The sequence below is a fragment of the Bos mutus genome, chromosome 16, assembly GCF_027580195.1.
Source record: "Bos mutus isolate GX-2022 chromosome 16, NWIPB_WYAK_1.1, whole genome shotgun sequence".
Taxonomy (NCBI): domain Eukaryota; kingdom Metazoa; phylum Chordata; class Mammalia; order Artiodactyla; family Bovidae; genus Bos; species Bos mutus.
In genome coordinates, this window is record NC_091632.1 from 1780360 (window position 1) to 1806879 (window position 26520).

The window sequence follows — 26520 nt, forward strand, 5'->3', positions numbered from 1 at the left end:
TCTCCTTGCCATGTGGGCCCGTCCAGAAGGTAGCACCTGCCCTTCATCCTAGACAGAGGAGGTGTTGACTTCTGACTTCAGTTTTCCGAGATCAATGCAGGTCCTGCCCTGCCTCTTCCCCACGGAGCTTCTGGATCATAGAGGATGAACCCTCACCAGCAGTGAATAGGCTGCCCCGAACTTGGCTATGATGGTCCTAAAGCTTTCCCAGCTCCCTCCCCTAAAGAGGGCTTCCATTGTGGCTCAGCTGGTAAAGAATCCACCTGCAAAACAGGAGACCTGGGTTCGATCCCTGGGTTGGGAAGATCTGCTGGAGAAGGGAAAGGCTACCCACTCCAGTATTCTGGCCTGGAGAATTCCATGGACTGTATAGTCCATGGGGTCGCAAAGAGTTGGACATGACTGAGCGACTTTTCTTTTCACTTTCCCCTAAGAACATGTAAGTTGCGCATGGGAAAGAGCACATGTGGGTGGAGCCTGCTGACTCAGGGCAAGGGGCTGTCCTTTTGAAACGGGGCTGAGCAGCCCTGCAGTAGAGGGGAGAGGAGCCAATGGACCAGCCTCCAGCCCCCCCTACCCTGCAACCCTCTCACAGGGCCATAACCTATACCACTGTCTAGGAAAAAACAAAACGGACCTAGAGGAAGCAAAACATTGCAGCCACCCCAGGTTGGAGCTCCGTGGTTCTCCAGGTGTGGTCCCCAGACCAGCAGTATCAGTATCACCTGAAAGCTTGTTAAACATGCACACTCTCAGGTCCCACTCAGACCTGGATCAGAAGCTCTGGGGGTGGGACCAGCCTCCGTGCTGACCCGGCCCTCAGGTGACTGATGCAGGCTGGTGTGTGAGAACCCTTCTGTCCAAGAGGAAGAAGTCTTGTAACCTGGCTTTTTGCTGAAGGTCTTCAGAGAACCCTACTGTCTTTGTGTTCACTGGGAGAGGGGCATCACCCTCTGACTTGGGTGAGGGCTCTCTTTCTTGGGTCCGTGGGGTCGGAAGCTCCGGCTACTGGTCTGGCTTCCTTGCATCTACATTTGCAACCTTGAGGGTGACTTAAAGCCCACTTCCTTCATGTCTGCTAACTGTGTCTGTAACATTGGAGTCCTCAGGTTCACATGTGGCTTCTTTTCCATCTCAAGAGACCCGTCTCAGAAACAAGAGCTGTTGTCTGGCAGCCTCTTGCTCTGGAACCCCCACTGGCTGGCCACGGCAGCCCCCTCCCCTCGGCTCTTCTGCTTTTCCAACAGATGTTTCTCTTCACATTTGGTCCTAAGAAGTTGATCCATTAAAAAAAAAACTGCAAAAGCAAACCTGGCTCATTGCAAATTATACTGAAATGGACTGGAAAGATAGATGCTACAGTCTCCCACAGCCCTACCCTCCTCAGACCCTCCATCACCCCCCCCAGACCCCTCCTACTCCAGTGAGCCAAAGTCCTTGCTGTCTTGATTTGAAATTCTCTGTGTGACTCTGCCTCTTGGGTTTGTTTAATTAGAAATAGGCTGGGAAGTGCTTCCTATGTACTGGCATGTTAATTGCTTATCACAGAAAAGGAAGGGGTAACAGTGTGTGGTGATGGAAATTTCCACTGTCGCCATCTCCAGACTCTTCTCCATTTTTCTCTCCCTCTCACTCCATGTCTCCTCTTCTTTCCTCTCCTGTCAGCCTCTCCTGCACACCATCCCCAGATCTCCTGCTCAGTAACAGGGCTCTCTGGGGAGCAGTCTGGAGGTGCCTGCATGTCAGACTCCAAACCTGCAGGGCAAACTGCGCCTCTAGCTCCAAGCTCCCCCAGCTCCCTCATCCCCCCAGCCCTCCTGTCACCCTCAGGCTCCAAAGGGATTCAGAACTGAGAGTTCTGTAGTCACACTCAGTATTTGAATGATCACTCGTCTTTTGTTCCCTTCCTCTCCCCTTATTGTTGTTATTCTTATTTATTTTTATTTTTTACAAAACAGGAGCAAAACTGAGTTGAGGGGAAGTGACATGTTTCTCCACGAAGGTACAAAATTGCCTACAGAAAGTCACTGTCAGTGCGAGCCGGCTGCCGGGCAGAGCCGTTCCTGGGCATCCCTCTTCCACGCGTCCTTCCAATCCAGCGAGGCCGGGGCGGGGCCACGTGGGGAGCAGCTGCCCCCACGGTGGGGAGGAGAGGCCTTCAGCCCTTGCCCAGGGTGGGGGAAACAGCAAGCAACTGAGACTGCACAGAGACAAAGAGGAGGGGGTGCCTCCTGTGGGCCCTGGGGATGCAGGCAGGGGACATCCAGGCAGAGGCCCAGGGCTCTCTGGGCACAAAGCCAACTGGGGAGGCAGGCGGCTCTAGCCAGAGTCCTTCCTGCTCCTTGGAGCTGCTCCTCAGAATGGCAGCAGAGGCGCCCCCAGAAGGTGAGGGCGGCTCCTGGAGGCTGCGGGGCACCCCCTGGGGCTGGAAGCTGGTTGTCTCGGTTCAGCTGCCAGGCCTCAAGCACGTGGGTCCAGGTCAATTTCCTGGCGGGGCGTCTGGCCCAGATTGCTTCCCTCTTGGTGAAAAGTAGTCCGAGTTATTTCTCTACTGCCGAGAACAGGCTGAGCTTCAGGAATTCTGTGACGGTGGCGGGGACCGAGTCTCCCCTTCGGAGGACCTGGGCCACTTCCTCCCTGGATTCCAGTGCAGGACGAGGGGTGCCGAGACCACCCGGGCAGAAGGGGCGCTCCAGCCCCAGAAAGCCCAGACTGGGAGCAGGGGCCGCCCACCCACGCTCTGCCTGGGCTGGCCGGCGCCAAGCTGGGCTGCCAGCCCGGCTGCCAGCAGGAGGACGGCGAGAGCCAGGATGGCTATGAGCCCGGGCCGGTCCCCTAAGCCTCTGCGGCAAGGGGCGGCCTCTGTAGTCCTGGCCCACACACAGGCCAACTGGGTGTGGGCATCCGCGAAGGCCACCTGCAGGCAGGCCCAGTACTCCGTGGCCTGAAGGAGGCGCGTGATGTTGTAGCTGTGGGTGCCCCGTGGCAGGCGGGCCAGCGCGGTGGCCCTGTGGCCCCGGAGGGTGGAGGCGCTGGCCCAGGTGAGGTTGGTGGAGACTGTGTTGGGTGGGGAGACCCAAGACAGCAGGATGTGGTAGGGGTGGGTCTCCTGAACCCGGAGCTCCAGCCCCCACGCCTCGTCTCTGCCGCGTTGCAGCGGGGCCCGGCCGACAACCACACTAACCGTCTTCGTGTCGGCCCCAACCAGGTTCTGGGCCACACAGGTGTACAGCCCTGCTTCTTGCGCTGTCACTCTCCGCAGCTCCAGTGTCCCCTCGGGGTACACCCGGTACTTGCGGCCCGCCCAGGCGGCCGTCAGCCTAACCCCAGCGGGAGTCACCCAGTAGATCTCGGGCTCGGGCTCCGCCAGCGCCCGGCAGTGCAGCAGCAGGCTGTCTCCGCTGGCCACCTGGAGGCGCGGGGGGAAGCTGCGGGGGGAGATGAGGGGCAGGCAGTGGTCCGTCATCTCCCGGAAGGCCACCTCCCGCACTGGGAGGCGCTGAAGGTCCGGGGGCTCGGCACACAGCGTGGACTGGGGCTCGATGAAGCGGACGCGGGTGCTGGTGGCGTTAGCCCAGCGGATGACACAGTCGCAGCGGATGGGGTTGCCATGGAGACCCACCTCCTGCAGGTTGGGCAGGGACTCCACGGTCTGCTGGTGCAAGGCACTGAGAGCATTGTTGTTGAGCATGAGGGTCTCCATCTGGGGCAGGTGGCGGAAGGCTCGGGGGTGGATGAACGAGAGCCGAGGGTTGTTGGTGATGTCCAGCTTGGTCAGCTCGGGGAGGTTGACCAGGGCAAATTTGTCGATGGAGACCAGTTCCTCCATGTTGTTCAGCCCCAGCTCCTTGAGGTGCAACATGTTGGCAAAGTCCCCGGGCCCCACCCGCTGGAGTGGGTTCTTGTTCAGGTCTAGGAACTTGAGCCCCGGCACCTGCTCCAGCGCCCGCCGGGGCACACGGGCCAGCCGGTTGTCGTAGAAGGAGAGGCTCTCGAGGCTTTGCAGCCCCTCCAGGGCATAGTCAGAGATCTCCCGCAGGTTCATGCCCGCGAGCACCAGGCTGCGCAGGTTGGCCAGGGGCCGGAAGTTCATGTCCAGGATGGCATCCACCTTGTTGCCGCCAATCATGAGGATCTCCAGGCTGGGCAGCATCTCGAACCAGCGGTTGTCAACGGCCCGCAGCAGGTTGGAGTTGAGATGTAGCCGTAGGAGGTTGCTGAGCCCCGCGAAAGCCCTGGGGGCGATGCGGTAGAGCTGGTTGTGGTTGAGATAGAGCTCCTGCAGGCTGGCCAGCCCCGCGAAGCTGTGGTCCTCCAGCCGGGTCAGCTGGTTCTCCTCCAGGTGCAGGCTCAGCAGCTGGGGCAGGGCACGGAGATCACAGTCTCGGGGGTCTGAAAAGCTGTTCTGGGACAGGTCCAGCTCCGTGAGATTGGCCAGGTAGCCCAGTTCACTCTGGTCCACGCGGACGATGCTGTTGCTCTGCAGAAGCAGGGTCTGTGTGCCTGCGGGCAGTGCTGGGGGGACCGCCGTCAGGAATAGGTCATTGCAGTCCACGGTGGTGGCCTCGCGGTAGGACGATCGGGGGGTATACCAGGGCCGGATCTGGCAGGCACACCCTGGGGGGCAGGGCACGTGCCAAGGTACCACGGGCACTGTGGCAGTGGCACCAGCCACCCACGCTAGCAAAAGGGGGGCCACGAGGAGCCTCATGGTGGAGCTGCAGGGCAGGGGACCATCCACAAGAAAAGTCTGGAGTCCCAGTGCTCTTGGCGGCTCGAAGGCTGAAGGTCAGCAGCCCGGCCAGGACCCAGGGAACCACCCCCCCAGGGCAGTCATTCTATGCGGGAACGGGAACGGGAAGGCACCATTTCCTGCCCTCCTGGGAACAGCGCTCCATCCTGGTGCCGGGTCTGCTCACTCGTCACCATGCCCCGTCAGGGCAGCCTGGAAGGAGAGGACGCAGAGTTAAGGAGGGTTCAAAGGATCCGAATCTACCCCCTCCTCCCACGTCTCCCGCATTAGACTCAAGAGGCCAAAGGACAAGATGAGCCAGGGCTCCTGCGCTCCATCCTACAGCCCTTCAGCTTTGTTGTCCTTTTCTCCCATCTGCTGGGGGAGGGACTGGGAGTCCTCAGGGAAGCAGCAAGAGATTGAGCCTTGGACGCTCCGGGGATAACTCGGGGAAGGTGTGTGCGTGTGAAGGAGAGGGAGTGGCTGGAATTGCTGTCATCTTCAGAGCCCTTCTGAGCCCAGAGAGACGAGAAATAGACTCTCCGGCCTGCCTCTCTTCTCTCCTCCCTCTCTCCTCGGCTCACTGAGTAAATGGGAAATAAAGTGACAGTTTTCAGACATCTCTCTGCACAGTGTGGGTAGAAGGTCGCAGAACCAAATGTGGCTTCTCAATTCCAGGGTAAGCTCCTAAGACTTTGAAAGTTGAAAGGCAGTGGGCCCCAACCCTGTGCCCAGACCGGCTGGGGCAGTGGGGTGGTCGTCTGGGGTCTGCTTAGGCTCTCCTGGGATGGAGGTCGGCTTTCTTTTTTGCCAACTTTCCTACCTGGAGGTAGGGGCTTTCCCTTCCCCAGCACCCTGGCCAAGCTGCTAGGAGGAGGAGGTGGGTTTAAGCCTGGGTCTGAGCTCTTCAGTCCTGCAGGTAAGACCTTAGGTGATCTGGCCTCTGCCCATTCTCCTAGCTTTGGCCACTGTACTGACTCACTGCAGGCAATATTCTGGGCCAAAGTTACCCTCGACATTCACCTTCTCATGGTGTCCCAGACAACTTCCACTTGTTCTTGAAAACTCAGCCTAAGGCCAGTCACCTCCTACAGAAAGCTGCTTCTCACCCTCTGCACCCTTGGAAGGCTAAGGGCCTGGCTCCTGCTCTCCCACTGCCCTCTGCTTTCTTCTGTCACAGACCTGATCACATCATGTGGAAATGTCTCTCCAGCTGGGAACCTGTGTCATTCATCATCATGCTTACATCCCAGGGCAGGGGCCCAGAGAGGGTTTATCATATAAATCAGTCTCTGTGGTCCCAGGGCTCCTTTCCCCAGGAGGCTGGGTCCTTACTCCTACTCCCATTTAGAATCTCAGCGACTGCTGTCCTTCGCAGGCATGGACAATCCAGTCTAGATTCTCTGGAACCCAGGGCCCGGCTGCATCACCCTTGATGCAAGTCCAGCCTTGGCCTAGAACCAATATGGGGAACTAGAGGACGCCTCCAAGCCTCATCTGACCTCATCTGACTCCCAAGTGAAGGTCTGACTGGGTAGTTTTCCAGCTGCAGGCGTCAGGGGAGCACACGGTTACTAAACACCTGCAGTTTGCCAGGACCCAAGGCTGTGCGTGTCTTATTTCACTTAACCATCATAAAGATTCTATAAGATATGCATTAATACTTCCAGTTTCCAGATGAAGAAACTGAGGTTCAGAGATGGTTGAAGAGTTTGGCTCAAGCCACACAGCTGGCAAGTGGCAAGAGCCAGGAATCCAGAGGGTGTGCCTTTTACACTGTCCTTCTCTGCCCCACATCTGGCCCGACCCAATCCTGGGCACCCTGAGCTGCCCTGGCCGCTGCAGCAGCAGGCTGGGTGCCCATTTGTGTCCCCTGAGGAGATGACTACTTGCCAGGGAGCTATGAGAAGCTGGGAGCTGTGTCTCCCATCACCTTCCAGGCAGGTGCCTCTCAGTCGGCCAGAGGCGCTCTTTGGCTTCCTCCTCCCACTTCCAGGATGCTGGGGCTGGGAGGGGAGCAATTGGAGGCCTCCTCTGAGCAGGGGAGCGGCATGCCTGTTTACATTCGACTACTTCCCACCTTCCTCTGCAGCTATTTCTGAAGGTGGGAAAAACAACATGACTTAAAATGCACAGAGGTTTTGCGTGGGGGGTGTGTGTACACTGACACATAAAACTCAGGGCAAACAAACACACATGTACAAAAGCATGCACACCTCCATCCACGTGCAGAGGGGAGCCGGGGGACCTCAGCCGCCCAGGCCGGTGAGTGGCGGTCGGGACGAGGGGTGAGGACTCTGTCAGCCGCCCAGGCCGGTGAGTGGAGGTCAGGAGGAGGGGTGAGGACTCTGTAGTGTGCTGTGTGGTGCAGAGGAAGCAGGGCTGTCCCTGTCGTGGGGCTAAGACTGTGGTCCTGCCTCACGGGCACACCAGAGGCCTCTGCTTCTTGCCCAGGCCTGACAGCAAACAGATCTTACTGTTACTTACCACTTCCTACCAGAGCACTTAGGGAAAAGCTGTTGACTATTCTGAGCATCTGTTCCTTAGTGTAGAATGAGCTCGTCATTAGGATTGAAGGAGCTGGGTGTGGTGCACACAGAGCTCAGGAAGTCTTAGTTCTCCGCATCCCCCAGGATGGGGAGGCACCCCAGCTCCAGGACTTCTCAGGGGGGAGAGAAGTTGGATCCTAGGACTTAACCAGTCCCTATGAAGCTTGCCCACTGTGGGCCCAGTGTCATCCCCAGGTGGGGTGGGGAGCTGGGGGCAGAACCAAATGCCACACCTTTAAGAGTGCCACTCTGGCAGGACCAAAAATGTAAAATGATTAGGAGAGCCCAAGACAGCTCGTGAGGGAAGAGAAGGCTGCAGTGGGTGGAGAGGGCCCTGAGGCCCTGACCGAGTCCCAGGCTCCTCTCCAGCGCCTCTGTCCCAGAGCCTCTTTCTGCTGATGCACAATGGTGTGAAGGGCATGGAGAAGCCACTTAAAAGCTCATTTAAAATGTTCAGAGACATGCCTTTCCCTCTACCCCAGGCTCACCCACCTCCTTGCCCCTGTGGCTGGGCTGGGGTGAGAGCCGGCATCTAGAGAGGGGGAGTGGCTGGATGCCTCACGTTCACATGCACCTCTGGCCCCGATGCTTGGCAAAGGCCTAGACAAGTCCTCCCCACCGCTGCTGAGCTTCCAGGATAGAACTCAGAGCTGCCCACTCACCTGCCATCACCACTTAAGGCTGTCTTGCACATGGCCCACTCATGCAGGCTTGATTAGCAGTTTCTGCAGGAGCTGCAGAGAAAGCTAATTGTCTTTTATCTATAATCTCCCCGGGTGAGCAAGAGTTCAGATTATCATGTGTATGCTTTCCCCGAGAGCTGGATTTCGGGCTCTTGGTGGCAGGGGCCGTGTCGTGCATGTTTTTGTGTCCCCATGGTGCCAAGTGTAGGACTGGCAGAGGGTACTGGTGAGTGGATACAAAGAGTGAAGTATGTAATGCTCCTATCAATCCTGTGTGCAGGTAGAGAAGGAAGAGATTATTTAGTCTCTGCAGCAGGAGCAACTGAGGCACCTAGAGGTTAAGTGACATGTCGGAGGGTACATGGCTTCTGACGTGGTGGGGTCAGAATTCAAACCCAGGTCTCTGACTCCATAGCCTGCCTCCCCGGCCCACGGCTCACTGCCTGGCAGACCGATGCTGGCCGGCCTGGTGGCCCAGCAAGCCTGCCTCAGTGGCCAGCCCCTCAGGGACGACCTGACCCTCTACCTCTCCTCCCCAACAGCGACCTGAGGGGGCCCTCGGGCACCATGCCTTGATTCCTATCTACAGGGACTCCCCTGGGGACACACAGAGAAGCCCCTGCTCCTCTGTGTGGTGGCACAGACCTCAGTCTGCCTCTGGACTGGGGGCTGGGGGCTGCTGTGTGCAGACCTCTGCAGCCTTGGCCTTCAGTGAGGGGGACATGGGGGGTCTAGCCCAAGAGAAGAGAGGAGCAAAGCTTCTTTTGGAAAAGCTGGCTCTGTGAGCTCTGACGGACCCCCTCTTCCAGGCAGCTGCTCTGGACCTAGCAGAGAGTATGGAATGGACTCCAGACACTTCCCACTGAACCACGATCCTTGGCAAAGCACCGAATGAAGAATTCTGGAGAAGCTGGCGTCAGGGGCAGAGCGGCCCCTCTCCCGTTTCTCTGGCCCAGCACAGCTGGGGGCTCCTGCCAGCAGACAGCGATGCTCCTCCAGACAGCCGTGGGTGCAGAGTGGATCTATCCCCCTCCCCTCCTTGCAGCCCAGCCCCCCTGGGCTGGGAGCCCTCAGGAGGGAGGAGCACCAGGCAATGATCGATGGCCTGGCCTTCACTGCAGCTTCAGTGCCAGGGCCCCCTGAGCTGCAGAGACAGATGGGCAGCATAATTGAGTGTAGCGTTGATAAACTCCGGCCTCCTCACTGGCAGATAAGCTCTGGGTGGGGGGACACGAGGGGCGGGGGGCGGGCAGCGCTCCATCTGTACACCTGGCCCCTGAGAGCTCCTCCTGGGAGGGGAGCATGGCCCTCGCTCCCGCCTCCCATTTAATCACAGACAACCAGGACCTCAGGGCTGCAGGAGACCTCAGCGTTTATCTAGTCTTCCAGAGTCTGAATTCCATAAATAACTTATGCAAAGGAGGAGTGGTGAAGCAGAAGGAAGCCGGCCTCTGCGATCAGTTTTGAGTTTGGCTCTGCCGCTCACTGTGTGACCTTGGGCAAAGTCAGCGCCCCGGGCCGGGAGGTGAGGATGAGACCCTCTCACAGAGCTGCTGTGAGGACCCCGGATCGAGGTCTAGGACGTGCCTGTTCGTGGCCCTCATGGCCCCCTTCCCCATTGCCTCTCCCCCCATCTTAGCTCCTACTTCTCAACTCTTACCTTTTGTAGTTAACTTTTCCTTTCTCTTATTCAGGTATAATAAGAGAGCACATAAATGGCACAAATCCCAAGTGTGCAGCTTGATGAATTTCTACATTAGTAGATACCAATATAACCACCCCTTGAACAAGAAACAAATACTTCCAAGCCCTCCTGAGGTTCCTGTGCGATGTTTCCCAGTCAATGTCCAGCTCCCACCTGGAGTAGCCATTGTCCCCCTGTTTCTGTCACCATCAGTCAACTTCATCTTTTAAGCACAGAATTTCCCTTCCTTCCCCATCACAACTCGAAACCACGGCTCTGGAAATATTGAGTCAGGCTCTAGGGAACTCCAGAACCTCAGACTTGAAATTCACTTAATTCATCCTCCTGCTTCACAGTGACTATAGCTTCTCAGGGTCTCATTCTTAATAAGTGATCTCCAAGAAGGGAGATGCCTGTATTTCTCTTTCTTGATCTACAGTCCTACATCTTAGGGTCCCCCCTCGGGTTGGAACCCTATGACCTGAACCCGTGAGTGCTATGCTGCCTCGAGGCAAAGGCAGGATGACCTCCTGGCCCCACACACCCCTGGCAGCTCTTCCCCAAAGCCCTGCTGGGCCTTGGCCTCCTCCTGGGGCAGCACTGCTGGCTGCTTTCTGCTACCAGATCTATAGATATTCTGATGACAGAGTCTGCGGCAGCAGGCAAGGGGACAAGCAGGGGAGCAGCCAGAGAAGAGAGGCCCAGACCAGACTCCTTCTCACTGCCCCGGGCCCCTGCACCTACCCATTTCAGAGGCTCCTCTCACTCGATGGGCCCCAAGCCCAACATCTCCCAGCAAACCTGCTCAGGCAGCACCAGCACCCACCAGTCTCCAAGACTGGAAATCGCCACCGTGACCCTCTCCCGCCTCACACTGCCCTCCGCAGTGCGCATGCTTACGATCCCTTCTCATCGCTTGTCTTGACTCTTATGATAGCCTCTTTTGGTGTCTCCTTCTCAGCCCTGAGTGACCCTCTTGTTCCCAAACACCTCATGCTCCCCCCAGACTAGACCTGCTATTTCCTTCCCTTCCTCAGGCCTCGCACTCAACCGGCAAAACCTCTCCCCAACTTCAACTGTCAAACTCCTCTCCAGTCATTAAAAACCCATCCCAAATGCCACCTCCTTGTGACATGTTCCCAGAGTCCCTCCGAGAAAGGTGGTCATGCCCACTGCAGCCCCTGGAACCCGGAACAAACCTCCACTGTAACAGCATCTGTCTTACTGCCATTCAGTGAGCCTGTTTCCTCAACCAGGATGCAAGTTCCTGGAGGAAGGAATGGTTTGGTACTGATTTTTATCTTCTCAGAACCTAGGGCAGTGCAGAGGGTGGGAGGTGTTTACAACCATGAACTATGAGCGGCAACCCATTAGTGGGTCATGAAAACAGTTTAAAGTGGATAACAATGTGCATTAAAAAATGAAATAGACAATAGAATGTGTGGTATGTAGCTAGAGGAAGCAATGTTTTAAGAAACGTTTTTCTTTCTGTTTTATACACACACACACTTGTACACAGTCAGATATGATGCAAAATCATGCATTTTTGCCCTTGAGTCGCAGCTATAAAAGCTTGGAAATGATGAGTCTGCAGGGCCTCTCTGACTGAGGTGAGTCCCTTCAACTCTTGTTGACGCCGCAGGAAGGATGATATAAATCAGTGTCAGAGGGAAGATACATTCCTGAGTGCTTTGTATATGCCAGATTTCTATTTGTTGGCCCTTTACATACCTTATCCTATCCTTCCAACATCCCTGTAAATGGGTACTTTTTAGAAGAGAAACTTCAACTCAGTGGAGCCCAGGGATCAGACCTAGGTCCCACAGCTCGGATGTGGATGGGCCTGAGTGGGAACCCGGCTGTGCCTCACACACCAGCCCTTTCTGCTTCCATGATTCTGGTACCAGAAGCTGTTCCAAGAGTAGAAGATACTGGGGAGACTGGAGGAGATCAGGGATAAAAATGGGGGGCATCTCTTGGGGAAAGGATGAGGTCTTCCCATCCACCTTTGCCCTCTCTTCCACTTTGCAGTGAGAGGAGTCACTGTTCCAGTAAAAACCTTTTCCTGGCTTGGGAGGGAAGGGATTTGTTTCCAGAAAGAAATATCTGCATCTCCAGGTCTCTGGACTGGCTTTGGACTCTCGGGGGCCTTAGATTAGGTCAGCCATTCAAAAGAGGGCTTTGGAGTCAGTCTGTACCTGACTCCTGGTGACCTTGAGTATCCCTACTCAGGCTGCTCCTCGGTAGCTGGGGAGAGACCTCCCTCATGGGGGAAATCTGACAGAGGTGATGCCTGCCAAGCGCCCGGCATTCAGTGGAGCCCTCTTCCACTTCCATCTCCCTGGGTTTGTCTGGGGCACAGTCTCCAGCTTCCAGGCCGCCCCCACACCAGGCCCGCCCCGGACGGCTTGCCCGTGGATGTGTGCCTCCCAGTTTGGGCAGCCCTTCCCAGGAGCCCTTCCATCTCAGGCTGACACTCCTTCTTGGTGGAGCTGCCCTCTCCTGGGTCAACTCTAAGCACTCCCTGCGGCTTCCAATCAGGGTTCTGTTTCTAGTCTTCAGGACTCTAGAAGGCTCTGGAACTCAGTCCAGATCACCAATGTCTGACAGTCTCACCCAACAAACAGTTCACTCTCCTTGGCTTAGGTGAGCAGCGCCTCCATTTGCCCAGGTGCTCCTTGGAAGGGTCGAGAGGGCCCTTCCTAGCAGCGCTGCAAGTGTCCCAGTGTGACTGCAGCCCACAGACCGTCTGCACTGGCCGCCAGCCCAAGGGGCAGCCAAGGCCAAGCGCCAACCTTCAGCCTCTCCCGCTCCCTCCCTGTAATTGCCCCTGCCCTTCCTAGAAGCAGCCGGGGGTGCTGGGCAGCATTTCAGCAGCCCTTAAGACGCAGTGGGTCCCTGGGAGCCAGGTGCAGGCGGAAGGAGGGGGAGGCTTCAGAGAACGGCAAGCAATGCGCCTTCCTGCTCCCCTGCTTCTGCACATGCAGGGGCCTTGCCCAGAAGTCCCTGTCGCCGCTCGTGTACCCTGGGAATTCTCCGCGGCCTCTCTCACACTGTCCTTCTCTCAAGTCTTCCATTACCACCCCGCCCCCAGCTAATTAATCCCTTGCTCCTTCTCTCATCGAGGAACCCACATCCAGCATGATGCTCAGCTCCTGTGTCAGACTGTGAGCCCCTCGAGGGCAACTCTGTGACCCCTGTGCCCAGAACTAAGGGGGAGAGAAGCACCAAGGTGAGCACAGCGGGGGTGCGCGGGGAGGGGTGCCTGGGGGGCGGGCTCGGGGCTGAGGAGAAAGACGCGGAGCCAGTGGGGAACAGACCAGTTACACAAGGAGAAGGGCCAAAGCTCTTCTAACGGAAAAAGAAAATGAAATCAGAATGAAAATTGATGAGGCGGAGAGAAAAGGAGACTCGTTTCATCAGCAGGTTTGCCAGATGAAGCTCCGAGATAAATGGCGCGTCGGAAGGAGCCTCGGCCCCGGTGGGGCTCACCGCCTCCCCTCTCTGTCAGCTGTCTCGGGCAGGCCTGCGAGACAGATGGCTGCAGCCGAGCCCTGCGGAGGGCCCCCCGCAACCGACCGCAGTGAGCACGGCCTGTCCGCGTGGCCTCCTCCAGGCCCGCCCTGCCCAGCCTGGGCCTGCCCCTTCCCGGGGCCCTCCCCATCCCCTGCTTCCGCCCTCAGTCAGCACCCCCTCGTCCTGCCCTGACTGGAGCCTTTGTCAGAGGCCCTGTGTGACCTGGGCCCGCATCCAGCTTCTCTGCAGTCAGGGCAGGAGCAGAGGTCAGAGCGCGGGAAGTGGCAGAGGGCGCGGGGCAGGAGAGGACTGGGTTTGCCCCTGGCCTCACTGGCCTGGGGATGTGTCCGGGCCCCTCACCTGTGACCTGGGGGCTGGGCCACAGAGCGCTTCTAAAGCTGAGGTCCCTGGACCGGCACCATCGGCATCACCTGGAAATTTGTTAGCTGTGCAGATTCTCCAGCCCACCGCAGACCTCCAGGATCGGAGGGTGGGGCCTAGTTATCTGTGCTTGAGCAAACCCTCCAGGTGCCTCCGATGGGCTCCATGTTGGAGAACTGCTGGGCTGGATAATCTCTAAAGCGCCCCCCAGCTGAGCCTAGAATTCTGTAAACAAGAACAATGCCAGCTAGGAATGCTTAATTAAAACTCCGCATATGATGAGCTTCATATCATTATGCTGCTAGGTCAGGGTTGAGTATTCCAGACGCCTCGCACCTCTGGCCACAAGGAAACTCTCTACCCGATGGGCATTAATAGAGTCGCGACTGTATGCTGGCACTATGGGTGGCTAGGGGTACAAGGTCACGGGGAGGGCAGGTGTGATCACAGATTTAAAAAATCCCCACTCTACTAAAGCATGATAAGAGCTGTCACAGAAGTACCTACCAAGGGCAACATGGACACGGTCCAGAGGAGAACACACAATTCTGCCTCATGAGGGACACTGGGCAAAAATTCAGAGGAAATTTCCAGAAGTCATTCAATCATGCACAAAAAATGGGTAGATCTGAAGGTATGAAATGTACCAATAAAGTTGTTTTTGTTTCTTAAAAAAACAAACCTCCCAGGGAAGTGTTGTCTAAATCAACAGGTCAACAGATGCACAGATGATGAAAGATGTTCTTTACATACTGGGGACACCAGAAACAAAGGTCCCGGGACAAAAATGATGAAGAGAACTTCAAGAACTGAGTGGTCCCCCTTAGTTTCCAAGAGTGCAGGTGGTGTGAAGAGACGGAACAGCAGGCTGGAGCCAGAAGGCACATGTTTCGCAGACAGAGGGCATGGAAGGCAGTGCCTCCTGTAGCCATCAATAACAATACCCTTATGACTGTTTGCACCTCGCAGTTTAAATTCTTCCACCTCCACGATCCTGTGTGAGTCTCACAATAGGCTGGCAAGGTCATAGATGTCATCACTCCCATTTTAATGGAAAGGATATTAAGTGACTTGCCCAGGATCATATAGCAAGCAAGTGAAAGCCACGGCTTTTAGCTAAAAGACACTGTGTGCTTCCAAATCCAGATTTATTATCCCAGAGGGACAGCAATGTTAATAATGGTAGCCATTGACTGAGGACTCTCTCAGCCAGCCTTGGGCTGGGCTCTGACATGAGTGCTCACACTCAGTGCTCAAAACCACAGGAAGATAAGGGGATTACTAGCCCCATTTCACAGATGTGAGAGGATATGTCCCTCACCCAAGAACATCCAGCTGGTAAAACTAGGAGTCAAACAAGGTCTGGCAGCTGCCAATGCCCTCGCTCTAAACCCTGACCCCACAGCACCCTCCTCCAGCTGCCCCTGCCCAGCTCTTTTCAGGCCTGGAAAGGAATGGGAAGTTTCCAGCTGATCAAATTCCCCCAAGCGTGGGCCAGCCCAAGAGAAAGACACTGGCCCCTGGCCTAAGCTGAATAGCCCTTCTGGGAGAGGAAGGCCCTATCCAACCTGGCAGGGGCTTCTTGCCTCCAAGCCCATCAATGCCTTCTGAGCCCCACAGACCTGCTGGGGGACCACTGGCTTCTAGGGCCCAGGGCCTGGTGGAGGGAAACGCTTCCATCCCATGATCAATATCAGGCATAATTCAGTGACTGCAGCAAGTACAAAGGAGTGTAGGTTAAATCAATATTTAGAAGCTTCGAAATGAAACTAATTAAGAGCAAGCCTTAATGATTTTTACTGTCTGGGAATAAAAAAGACAAAAAAGCCTGCCTCTATTTCACGATTCCACCTTAGTAGCCTGTAATCGTTTGGGAAGAGCGGAAGGTGAAAAGCGATCCGAGCCAGCCCCACTTTCTTCATTGGAGGAGAGGGGAGTGCCTCGTCCTTGGCAGAGGAAGCCACGGAGGAGAAAATGGGTGGGATGCAGCACAGGATGCAAACAGCATTGCAGAAGTCCACTGGACCCTTACGGATTGAACTGTGTCCCCCACAAAAGATGCAATGAAGACCTACTCCTAGAGCCTGTGCATATGACCTTAATTTGGAAACAAGGTCTTTGCAGAGGTAATCAAGTAAAGATGAGGTTATATTAGGTTTGCTGCTGCTGCTGCTAAGTCACTTCAGTCGTGTCCGACTCTGTGCCACCCCATAGATGGTAGCCCATCAGGCTCCCCCGTCCCTGGGATTCTCCAAGCAAGAACACTGGAGTGGGTTGCCATTTCTTTCTCCAATGCATGAAAGTGGAAAGTGAAAGTGAAGTTGCTCAGTCATGTCCAGCTCTTAGCGACCCCATGGACTGCAGCCTAGCAGGCTCCTCTGTCCATGGGATTTTCCAGGCAAGAGTACTGGAGTGGGGTGCCATTGCCTTCTCCGATTATTAGTTTAGAGTGGGCCTTAATCCAATACTGGTGTCCTTGTAAGAAGAGGTGAACTTGGACACAGACGCGGAGACACAGGGAGAATGCAATGAGGTGATGAAGAACGCAAATGAAGCGCTGCAGCTCTGAGCGGCCAAAGACAGCACCAGGGGCTGGGGGGGAACCTCCCCTCCAGGCTGCAGAAAGACTACGCCCTGCCGCCCAGCCAACATATCGATTTCAGGTTTCCAGCCTCCAGAACCCGAGGCGATTCAGTTACTCTTGGTTAAGCCATCCAGTCTACTTTGTAGTACTTTGATATGGCAGCCCCAGCAAACTTACGCTGGGATCCTAGGTTCTGGCTGTCACTCTACCACTTACTAACTGTACAAGCTTGGCAAAATGCTTAATCTCCATGAGCCTCAGTTTTCACTTCCGAGAAATGGGGATAAGACTAGTGCCTTCTTTGTCCAGAGATCTGGTTTAGATCTAATGAAAACATAAGTGTGAAATATGCTATGGGCTGTGATATACCATCTAGGCTTAACTGCTAGTGGAAAAAATCTGGGAATAACTCAGGAGCTGTCTGTCAAATGGGCAGGAAGGTCCTTGCCAGCTCACAGGGCTGGTTTAAAAATCAAATCAGATCACAGGTGTGAGGTGTCTTTGCCTCATTAGCAATATTATATACATGAAAGGGATTCTTAGTGTTGTTCTCAACAGGGATTCTATTTGTTGCCCACTTGGCCCTAGTTTTCTTATCTGTAAAATGAAAGGGTTGGACAACATTAAGATATTTTTTCTAAATCAATTCCTTATACATATATATGTTGATATATATTTGATATATACGTATATATTTAAAGTGGGGGCTTCCGTGGTGGCTCAGAGGTTAAAGCATCTGCCCGCAATGCGGAAGACCTGGGTTCGATCTCTGGGTCAGGAAGATCCCCTGGAGAAGGAAATGGCAACCCACTCCAGTATTCTTGCCTGGAGAATCCCATGGACAGAGAAGCCTGGTGGGCTATAGTCCACGGGGTCACAAAGAGTCGGATACGACTGAGCGACTTCACTTTCACTTTCTTTCCAGATATTTTCCTAAATCAATTCCTTATACATATATATGTTGATATATATTTGATATATGTGTATATATTTAAAATAGTACACCTTAGCATCCTAACTTCGTTCTCATCCCAGCAGCCCAGGAGAATGCAGAGGGGGGCCAGCTAAGTGCTGTGGTGAGGGACAGGAGTGCTGGGCTTTGCACACTTTTGCCCCCTATTGCCTCAGGGAGGAAGCCGAGCCCTTTTCCTCTGTCCTCACTCAAGCTTACCAGGCATGAAACGAACAGGAAACCACGCAGGCAGCAAATAAAATCTCTATCGATCATGAGATGGCTGGCATCCCAGGTCCAGCTGCTCAGAGCTGGTCAACTTAAATAAATTTTCCTAATGATCCACTCGCACTTAACGCTAGAGCTGCGTCTTGTTAAAGCACAATGAAACGGGGCGGCTGACCGCGGGGCTGCTGCTCTGTCAGGGCCTCGTCCAGGGCTCCAGGGGTGCGGCTCTCAGGTGACCTCTCAGCATTTTGGAAGGAGCTGCACTTTGCAGCAGTGGGGTTCTCAAATGGGGGACCAACCTTCCTGCCATACGACGACCAATATTCTTCCCAGACGGGCATCAGTGTGGTGAGTGAGCATCTGTTTGCACGCCCTCACAGGAAGGGGAACATTCGCAGCAGCACATGACAGTCGCCACCACGCAGCAGCCACCTGGGGTTGACACCACGCTGGTGGTCACCCCACCTGCAGCACACCGTCTCCATCAGCATCACCCTGTTGTCGCCCTCAGCTGTGACCCCAGGACCCCTCACTCACTGTCTTCACCACGCATCACTGTGAACACCTTTCAGTAGCATCATCATCCCTGCACCCGCTGCCTCGATCCCGGTCATCGTAAGTACCCTGATCATCCTAAGATTTGTTCGGGTTCACCTCTGTGACTTGTACACCATCTGAAAGAGATATGGATTTTGCCATTGGGAAATACAGATGAAGAGACCCTGTAAGGCTAACATGAGCGTGAGTGGATTCACATGTACACCCTAAAAGCAGCATGAATGTGGGCATGTGATGCATACACAGTACCGGGGGAAGGGAAGTGGGGCTGGGAGTGTAAACGGGGACAGGCAACCAGAGCTTCGCATTCTCCTTGGGGGAATAAAAATGATCACTCTTTGCCTCCTGTTATCTCTGTTTTTCAAGTCTGGCTGCACCAGAGATTCATATGAGGATCTTTTAAAATATACTCATATCTGCATCTCACTCCAGACCAATTAAACCAATCTCTGGGGGTGCAATGCAGGCATGGAATGAAAACTCCCCAGAATTTATTTGCATGTAAATTTTACATAAAAAACAAATCTGTAAAATAAAGTTGAACTCCATGGTTGTTGAAGCATTTAGGGAAAATGTACTAATACCAGCAATTTACTTTAAAATGCAGGAAAAATAAGATGGATTGATGGATGGGAGGAGATATGATAAAGCAAGTGTCATCCAAGGTTAATGGTAGAATCTAGGTAGTGGGTATATGACTGCTCACTGTTAAATTCTGTCAACTTTGCTGTGATACAATATTTAAAATTTTTCATAATAAAGTAGAGGGGGAAATACCCAACTGGTTTTGCTGAGAAGCACTGCACCTAATGGAAAATTCCATAAGCAAGTGAGCGTCTCTTTCCTCCACCCTCCATGTGTGAAAAAACATCCTACCCTTTTCTCATCAGACTCACGGACTCTCTACCAGTGTTTCCCAGCCCTCCCTGGGTCTCAGCACACACAGACAAGGGTATTTGGGTGGGCACCAGGGGAGATGGAGTGGCTGCCCACGGGAGCGGGCGGCTGGGGGGCTGCCCAAGTGCCAGGGCGGGGCCCATGACCACTGCCATGCAGGCAGGCCAGCTCTGTTCTGCTCAGTGTCCCCAGGTCTCCCCTTTCTAAAGCCTCGGCTAGCGTTCTTGGCAGGGATTGAAACCTCTCCCAGGAACACCAGGGTATACTGTAGTGTGTGTGAGTGTGGGGGGGGAGACACTGTGGGCAGGGCCAGGCCTGTGGTGTGTGTGTGGGTGACTGTGTGTGTCTGGTGACTGTGTGTGTCTGGTGTGTGTGTGTGTCTGTGGTGTGTGTGTCTGATGTGTGTGTGTGTGCCTGGTGTGTGTGTATGTGGTGTGTGTTTGTGTGTGTGTGTGTCTGCTGTGTGTGTATGTGGTGTGTGTGTGTGCGTCTGGTGTGTGTGTATGTGGTGTGTGTGTCTGTGGTGTATGTGTCTGTGTGTCTGGTGTGTGTTTGTGTGTGTGGTGTGTGTGTGTCTGTGTGTCTGGTGTGTGTGTGCATCTAGTGTGTGTGTTTGGTGTGTGTGTGTGTCTGGTGTGTGTGTATGTGGCGTGTCTGGTGTGTGTGTGTGGTGTGGTGGACACTGCGGGCAGGGCCATGCCCCTGCCTCATCTGTATGCTCCTCCAGGCCGGCTGGCCCTGCCGGGAGAGCGCCATGGCAACACCACGCTCTTTAAACACAGGAGTCTGTGCTGCCATCGCAAAGCAGCATTAGGCAATTTAATTAAGGAGCTGGCGGCAGACAAACTTTGTGAGTTAAAGGCATTTTATTAAATCCCATTGTATTATGCAGCTCGGTTCCCCCAGGAGCTGCAGAGCTGGGGGAGGACAGAGGAGAATTTGCTGGTTTCTTTCCTCTTCTTTGCTTCTTTCTGGCCCCCCTTCTGCTTCATGAATGCATTCACTGAGCGTAGGGGCCCCCGGCCGTGACTGTCCGTTCCCCCGGGCCCGAGCGCCAGGCCCCGGCAGAGAGCCTGCCGGCTGCAGTCTGGGCTGCAGGGCCAGGCCTCCAACCTCAGTCTCGAGATCATACAACTAGGAAGGGGCAAGAACCAGTGGTCTTAACAACCCCATTTTATATATTTATAAACTTATATATATGCATGGGGGCTTCCCCAATGGCTCAGTGGGTAAAGAATCCACCTGCAATGCAGGAGATGTGGGTTCGATTCCTGGAGAAGGGCATGGCAACCCACTCCAGTATTCTTGCCTGGAGAATCCCGTGTACAAAGGAGCCTGGAGGGCTACAGTCCAAAGGGCTGCAGAGTTGGACACGACTGTGTGATTACAGACACACATATACGCAAGCACATGCATATGCATGTGAGTATATATGTATGTGCAGTATATATAATTATTACAGTTATATATAATTATTAGTTATATATAATTATTACAGTTATATATAATTATTAGTTATATATAATTATTACAGTTATATATAAATAATGCTTTTCGGATATAATTCATGTGTCACAATTCACAATCACATTATATTTGAGAGGTAAATTTAGTGGCCAGATTTGCCACCAAGTTCAAGGATGTTTTATTATTACCAAGAGGAAGCTCCTCTTGGAAGGGCATCCAGCTGTCTGAGCAAACAGAGCCGCAGCCTGGCCACGGGCTCCCTGGGAGTCGGTGGGCCCCGCCTTCTCCCAGCCTCCACCTCTTTCCTCACCACTGCCCTCTCTCCTTGCCCCCTCCCACCTTGCAGGTCATCCATCATTCCTCTCTCTGCCCCCACCAGCTCCTGATGCTGCCATCTGGTTGGGGGTCTCCTCTGCCTCCACACCCTTGCCCCCACCTGGCAGAGAATGGGTGCAGCTGCAGCCCAGGTCAGCCCTTGGAGAAGTCCCCAGAGGGGTGGCCATGTGTGTGCAGCCCAGGGGTGATGGAGCTGGCTGTGGTGGGAGGCCCAGGTCCACTCTGCCCCCAAGGAAATCTCCCGAAGAAACAGCAGCTCCACCACTCATCAACTAGGGGACCCCCTCCCTGAACCCCAGATCACTTGTAAAATGGGATAAGAACATCTTCTCTGAGTTTTAGCAGGTACAATTTAATGAACACTTACTCTGTCCTGGGCCTCTCCTAAAGTTTCTCTATTCTCTAACCCATGTGAACAGCCCTCTGAGAGTGGCAGGTATATGCACTGCAGGGGAAACGGGGGCTCAGAGAAGTGAAGCCACCGCCCAGGCCCCACAGCTGGCACGTGCAGAAGCCACGACACACGTCCAGCCCGTGACGCTGGGCCCTGACTCCTCACCACACCACGTGCCAGGCCGCGAGGGAGCCCACTTGTGGATGGTGGAGGTGTTCACAGTGCTCCTCGACCGAAACCTCCAGAACAACAGAAGCAAGCGTCTTCTCCCCAACTCCCACACAGTTCTGCTGTGGCATGGCCAGCTTTCTCCCACTGACACAAGAAGAAGTGCTCCAGGGGCTGTGCCCCCTCCCTTCTGCTGGAGCAGCTCAGGCTGCACACATGTGAGGGTGCGTGTGTGTCTGTGTGTGTGCACATGCGTGAGGGAGAGGCGCAGAGCCGGCCAGGTGAACCAGCTCGGAGGGGAGCAGATACAGAGCCTATTTTATTTCTTTTACCACTTCTTGCTCTCCTGGGCTCAAGGCCTGAGTGGTGCCAGCTCGTTTTCCCAGGGAATTAACAAGGGAACATTCTTCTCTGTAATAATGATAAAAATAATAATAATTAACACAGCTGTGGCTTATATTTCTCCAGCGTCTCTCTCCCCAGATCTCAAAACTCTGGGCAAATAGCAAACCTGCTGGCTTTCCAGTCATAGTCGCGAGCCTGGGAAGCCTCAGGCCCTGCCAGATTTCCTGTCTGCTCCAGCTGGGCAGCAAGGCAGGTGCACAGGAGACTGTTCCAGAAGCTGCCCCCTCAGGTTACTAGCGGAGCTGGGAAATGACCCCTGGTGCCCTGCCTTCTCACTCCTTCCCATTCTGGGCTCACCCTGTGCCCAGGAGGTGAGCAGGTGAGGAAGGAAGTGGGGTGTCAGCCGTCTTTGCCCAACTTTGAAAGGTGACCCCCTCTCCGGGCTCCTAACACAGGGGCGCTGCCTTCGGGAGGACGACCCCCGCTCCTCCAGCCAATGGAGCCACGGCCGGCAGGTCTGGTCCCTGCAGAGAAAGGCTGATGGCTTTTTCTGGTCCCAGCCAGGAGTCATTACACACCAAATGCCTAGTTTAAACAAGTGATTAGGCAGCTCTATTACAAGCACACGTGCTTCCCGCCAGGGAGGGACAGGAACGTCCAGAGGTGGCCGAGGGGGAGGAGCAGGTCCTCAGAGCCTTGTGGCAACGGCTATCTCCTCCAGAGCAGTCTTCAGGGAATTCAGGGCAAGGAGAGTTCCCGAGGTCCTGAGAGCCGGCATCCTGACAGACTTTTAGACACAGAGCCCACTCCCAACTGCCCAGGCAGCCCACCCAGCCCTCACAGACGTGAAGGCCTTGGCAATTTAAATACAGAGAAGCCAAAACTCTCAAGCAGTCTGTGGCTTCGCCTCCCCAAAGACACACTTGAAAAGCAATTACTGGATTTGAGCAACACTTCCTTTGCTTCCTCTAGGAGCCATAGGACGAGGAAAAGGTCAGAAGGGTAAACACAGACAGCAACTCTGTTTATCATAAACACGTCCCCCGCATCTCCGGAGAGAAAGCCTGCTTAATCTCGAGTTCACAGCTGGACTGAAGAGCCTGGCAAATACCTGAAATCGTGTGTGTGCACGTGAGTGTGGGCATATGGGTATGTTTCTCCTTGAGTGGTATCTATGGCCCCAAATGTTAAGGACCACTGCTCTATTCCTGGGTCAGTTCTGAAGAGGATGGACTGGCCCCTTTCCATAAAATTCTCTTCGTCCTTCAGAAACCAGCAGTGGATTTTGAGGCCTGGATCCCACCAGCTTGAAGAAGGGGTCTAGGACAACTCTGGGGACACAGCAGAACAACCGTGACAGGGACACTTTGCCCAGGCAATGCTGTGGCTGCCTCCAATCGAGCGGCGGGGATGAAGTGCCTTCCTTGTCACCTTTTCCCCGCGGTGACAGCTCCATATCTGCTGTTCTCTGTCACCGCAGTGACAGCCTTCTAATGACAAAGGCAGCATCAAAGTCATATAAATCCCTCCAGAACCCCGGGGGCTAGATGAAGAACAGGCTCAGGAAGCTGGGACCAAACGCTTTACACAGCAGCATGGAGAGAACACAGCCTTCAGAATAGGAAAGATTTGAGCTCAAATCCTACTTCTGCTTCTTCCTAACTGTGTGACCTTGAACAAATTACTTATCCTCTCTGAGTGTCAATTCCTACATCTGTAAAATGGGAATAATGTCTCACAGGGTTATTGAGGATTCAGTGAGATTGTTGCTGTTCAGTCGCTTAGTCATGTCTGACTCTTTGTGACCCCGTGGACTGCAGCACAACAGGCTTTCCTGTCCTTCACCATCTCCTAGAACTTGTTCAAACTCATGTCCATTGAGTCAGCTTTGCCATCCAACCATCTAGTCAAAGTTATAGATGTGAGAGTCGGACCATAAGAAGGCTGAGTGCCAAAGAATTGATGCTTTTGAACTGTGGTTTGAGAAGACTCTTGAGAGTCCCTTGGACTGCAAGGAGATCCAACCAGTCCATCCTAAAGGAAATCAAACACATCCTGAATATCCATTGGAAGGACTGATGCTGAAGCTCTAATACTTTGGCCACCTGATGCAAAGAGCTGACTCACTGGAAAAGACCCTGATGCTGGGCAAGATTGAAGGCAGGAGGAGCAGGGGTCAACAGAGGATGAGATGCTGGGCAAGATTGAAGGCAGGAGGAGCAGGGGTCAACAGAGGATGAGATGGTCGGATGGCATCACTGACTCGATGGACATGCGTTTGAGTAAGCTCCAGGAGTTGGTGATAGACAGGGAGGCCTGGCATGCTGCAGTCCATGAGTTCGTAGAGTCGGACACGACTGAGCAATTGAACTGAACTGAGTGAAGTAATACTTACAAAAAATCTGGCACAGTGCTGGCGCACAGCAGGAGTTCAACAAATGAATTCTATATCCCAGCAGACGTGGCTATGACATGCACACCTACACCCTCCTGCTTCACTAGTGCAGTATCAGAGAAAAAGGGCCCCAGGGGAGAACGGCTTTTTGGTAACATGTGAATGGGCCAGAAGCTACTGCTTCCCAAATTGCTGAATCTCCCAATCCTTCATGTGCCCCTGGGGTCCCCTTCTCCTCTGGGTGCTCCATCTGTCACTCAGTCCCTCTGCCTCAGCTCTCTCCTTGTGATGAGGGAAGCCACCAGCTCTCCTTGACCAAATGCAGACCCCGGCTGCTTGAGCAGCAGCCCCAGCCCCATCTTCCCCACCCGCCTCTGCAGGGCCTCCCCTCCTCTCCTCATTTCCTGAGCTGAATAGGAACTAGATGTTCCCTTCTGTGCCTGCAGGCCTTTTAACTCGCTCTGGAATGCTCTTCCATTCGCAGCTGGGGAAACTCTTAATTACCGTCCATCATCAGCTCAACTGTCACCTCCTTTGTGACATCCCTGCCCTCCGTCCTCTCCCTCCCCCAGCACCAACCCCAGCTGAGCAGCAGCCACGGGGTGGCTGCCTCCCGGGCCTGAGTTTCTCCAGGGCAGGGGCTGGGCCTGCTCCACCCTGGCTTCCCCTTCACCTCACACGGGGGTTGGCACATGATTGGTGCTCAATAAATGTGGGTTGCGGAGAAGGCAATGGCACCCACTCCAGTACTCTTGCCTGGAAAATCCCACAGGAGGAGCCTGGTAGGCTGCAGTCCATGGGGTCACCGAGGGTCAGACACAACTGAGCAACTTCACTTTCACTTTTTACTTTCATGCATTGGAGAAGAAAATGGCAACCCACTCCAGTGTTCTTGCCTGGAGAATCCCAGGGAAGGGGGAGCCTAGTGGGCTGCCATCTATGGGGTCGCAGAGTCAGACACGACTGAAGTGACTTAGCAGCAGCAGCAGCAAATGTGGGTTGGAGGTAAAAGAACAAGTAGTGTGACTGCCCATGCCTGGCAGTGGGGCTGCCCTTAACAGGAGGCTTCCTGAAAAGGGACAGCCCCCCATTAAAAGGTGGCCAGCTGGGGCTCTGATGGGGGAGATCTAACCCCGCGTCTAGACTACATGAGCAGTGGGAGACAATTAGAAGGCGGATCTGCACGTGCCTATTTCAAGCCATGGGGCCAGGGCACAGGGTTTCTGCCAATCACTGCAGACCGTTCTCTACCTTGCACCTGCATCAGGAGGAAGCAGATGTGAAGGGAGAGAAGAGGGGAATTAACCATCAGGAACACTGGCAGTGTTAGGGCAAGCTCTGAGAGGCTGGCATCCTCCACTCACTTCACAGGCGAGGACACTGAGGCTCAGAGGCGATTCACTGGCCCAGAGCCAGGCAAGAAGCTGCACAGAGCTGAAACCGGAGCCAAGATGGTCCCACTCTAGAGCCAGAGCTCTTTTCTTCCCAAGATGCTGTCTTCTGCAGAAATCATAACAGCACCCAGAGGGAAGAGGAATGGGGAAAGGCTCACACTGAAAGGCTGTGCGTGCACATGCATGCCTGTGTGATATTTCCCCTTCATCACCAATGAAGAGAGAATGGATTGAGGAAGGTCTGGACAACCTCTCCTCCCACATATCCGGATGCAGGTCAGGGGATTTCACACGGGGTTCGGGGTCACAAGGAGAGCCTCTGAGCAGCTGTCACCATCTCCAAGTACTGGTAGGGAATGGCTCTCTCAGCACAGAGACGAACAACCCAGGGGCTTCAGCCCACGCTTGTTTCTATCCCATGTTTGCTTACTTGACCAAAGTCTCAGCCCCAAAAGGATGGGCAGGAAGTGTGGGGAGAGGGAGGGAGCCCTTCAGGGTGAGAGGAGAGGGGGCTCCAGACACAGGGGTGAAGTGAAGGACGGAGCCAGGGGCCAGCTGCTTGGACGAAACCAGCCCACCTCAGATTTCAGTACCTTTATTTTCTATCAGAAACATGTGATCTGGAAAATCTTGAGACTCCTGTGTGCTTTTTTTTTTTTTTTTTTGCATGTGCACTATCATTTTTTTAAAAATGTTTAATGCTCTTTTTAAAAATCTACTCTTGTTTCTGTTGAAACTGACAGGAAATCAGGACTGTAGGCACCTAGTTAGTGCATGGCTGGGGGCGCAGTCCCACGGGTTCTCTGCAGTTGAGGAAGGGTGGGACACAGAGAGGGGGAGACGGAGGACCACAACCACACCAGAGTGAACAGCGACCGTGGAGCGTGCCAGCTTTCCTTGCACACGGGAACTGCTTCAGGTCCACATCAACTTCATGGGCAGCCCCGGCGCCTGAATTCAGAGCCAGGGCCCTGCAGCAGCTGGGCAGTTTTCACAGCTCCTGTTCGGGTGCCAGGAGGGCGGCTGGCTTGCCTCCCGCTGGAGTGGAGGTGCCATGGAGCCTGTGGTGACCACAAGATCCTGACTCCAGGTGCAAAAGGCGCAAGGAGGCAAAAGCAAGGCTGGCAAGTTAAGGAGAAAAGAAGACCTTGAGGGGCCTGGTGTGGCAGGGTTAATCGCTTCTTTCCTTCAAGAGAGATTTCATGCCACGTTGAATAAATAAAACACTACGCAACTGCAGAAGAGAGGTTCTGCAGC

The 26520-nt window shown here is 54.4% G+C and overlaps 1 protein-coding gene and 1 long non-coding RNA gene across 5 annotated transcripts in view; one reads left to right on the plus strand and one right to left on the minus strand.

Annotated features, from left to right (window-relative positions):
* LOC138991218 (uncharacterized) overlaps positions 1–21127 on the plus strand; it is a 37859-nt gene extending 16732 nt beyond the window's left edge. The window contains exons 2-4 of the long non-coding RNA XR_011467177.1: positions 12775–12880; positions 17690–17924; positions 20987–21127. This is a non-coding gene — a long non-coding RNA (uncharacterized lncRNA). The remainder of the gene's footprint in view (positions 1–12774; positions 12881–17689; positions 17925–20986) is intronic.
* The window catches only part of LRRN2 (leucine rich repeat neuronal 2), a 61552-nt gene continuing 36920 nt past the window's right edge, over positions 1889–26520 (minus strand). For all 4 annotated transcript variants that reach the window (XM_070384552.1, XM_070384554.1, XM_070384553.1 and 1 more), the window contains one exon: positions 1889–4945. In XM_070384552.1, the coding sequence (XP_070240653.1) occupies positions 2573–4711 (2139 nt within the window). In that variant the 5' untranslated portion in view covers positions 4712–4945 and the 3' untranslated portion in view covers positions 1889–2572. The remainder of the gene's footprint in view (positions 4946–26520) is intronic.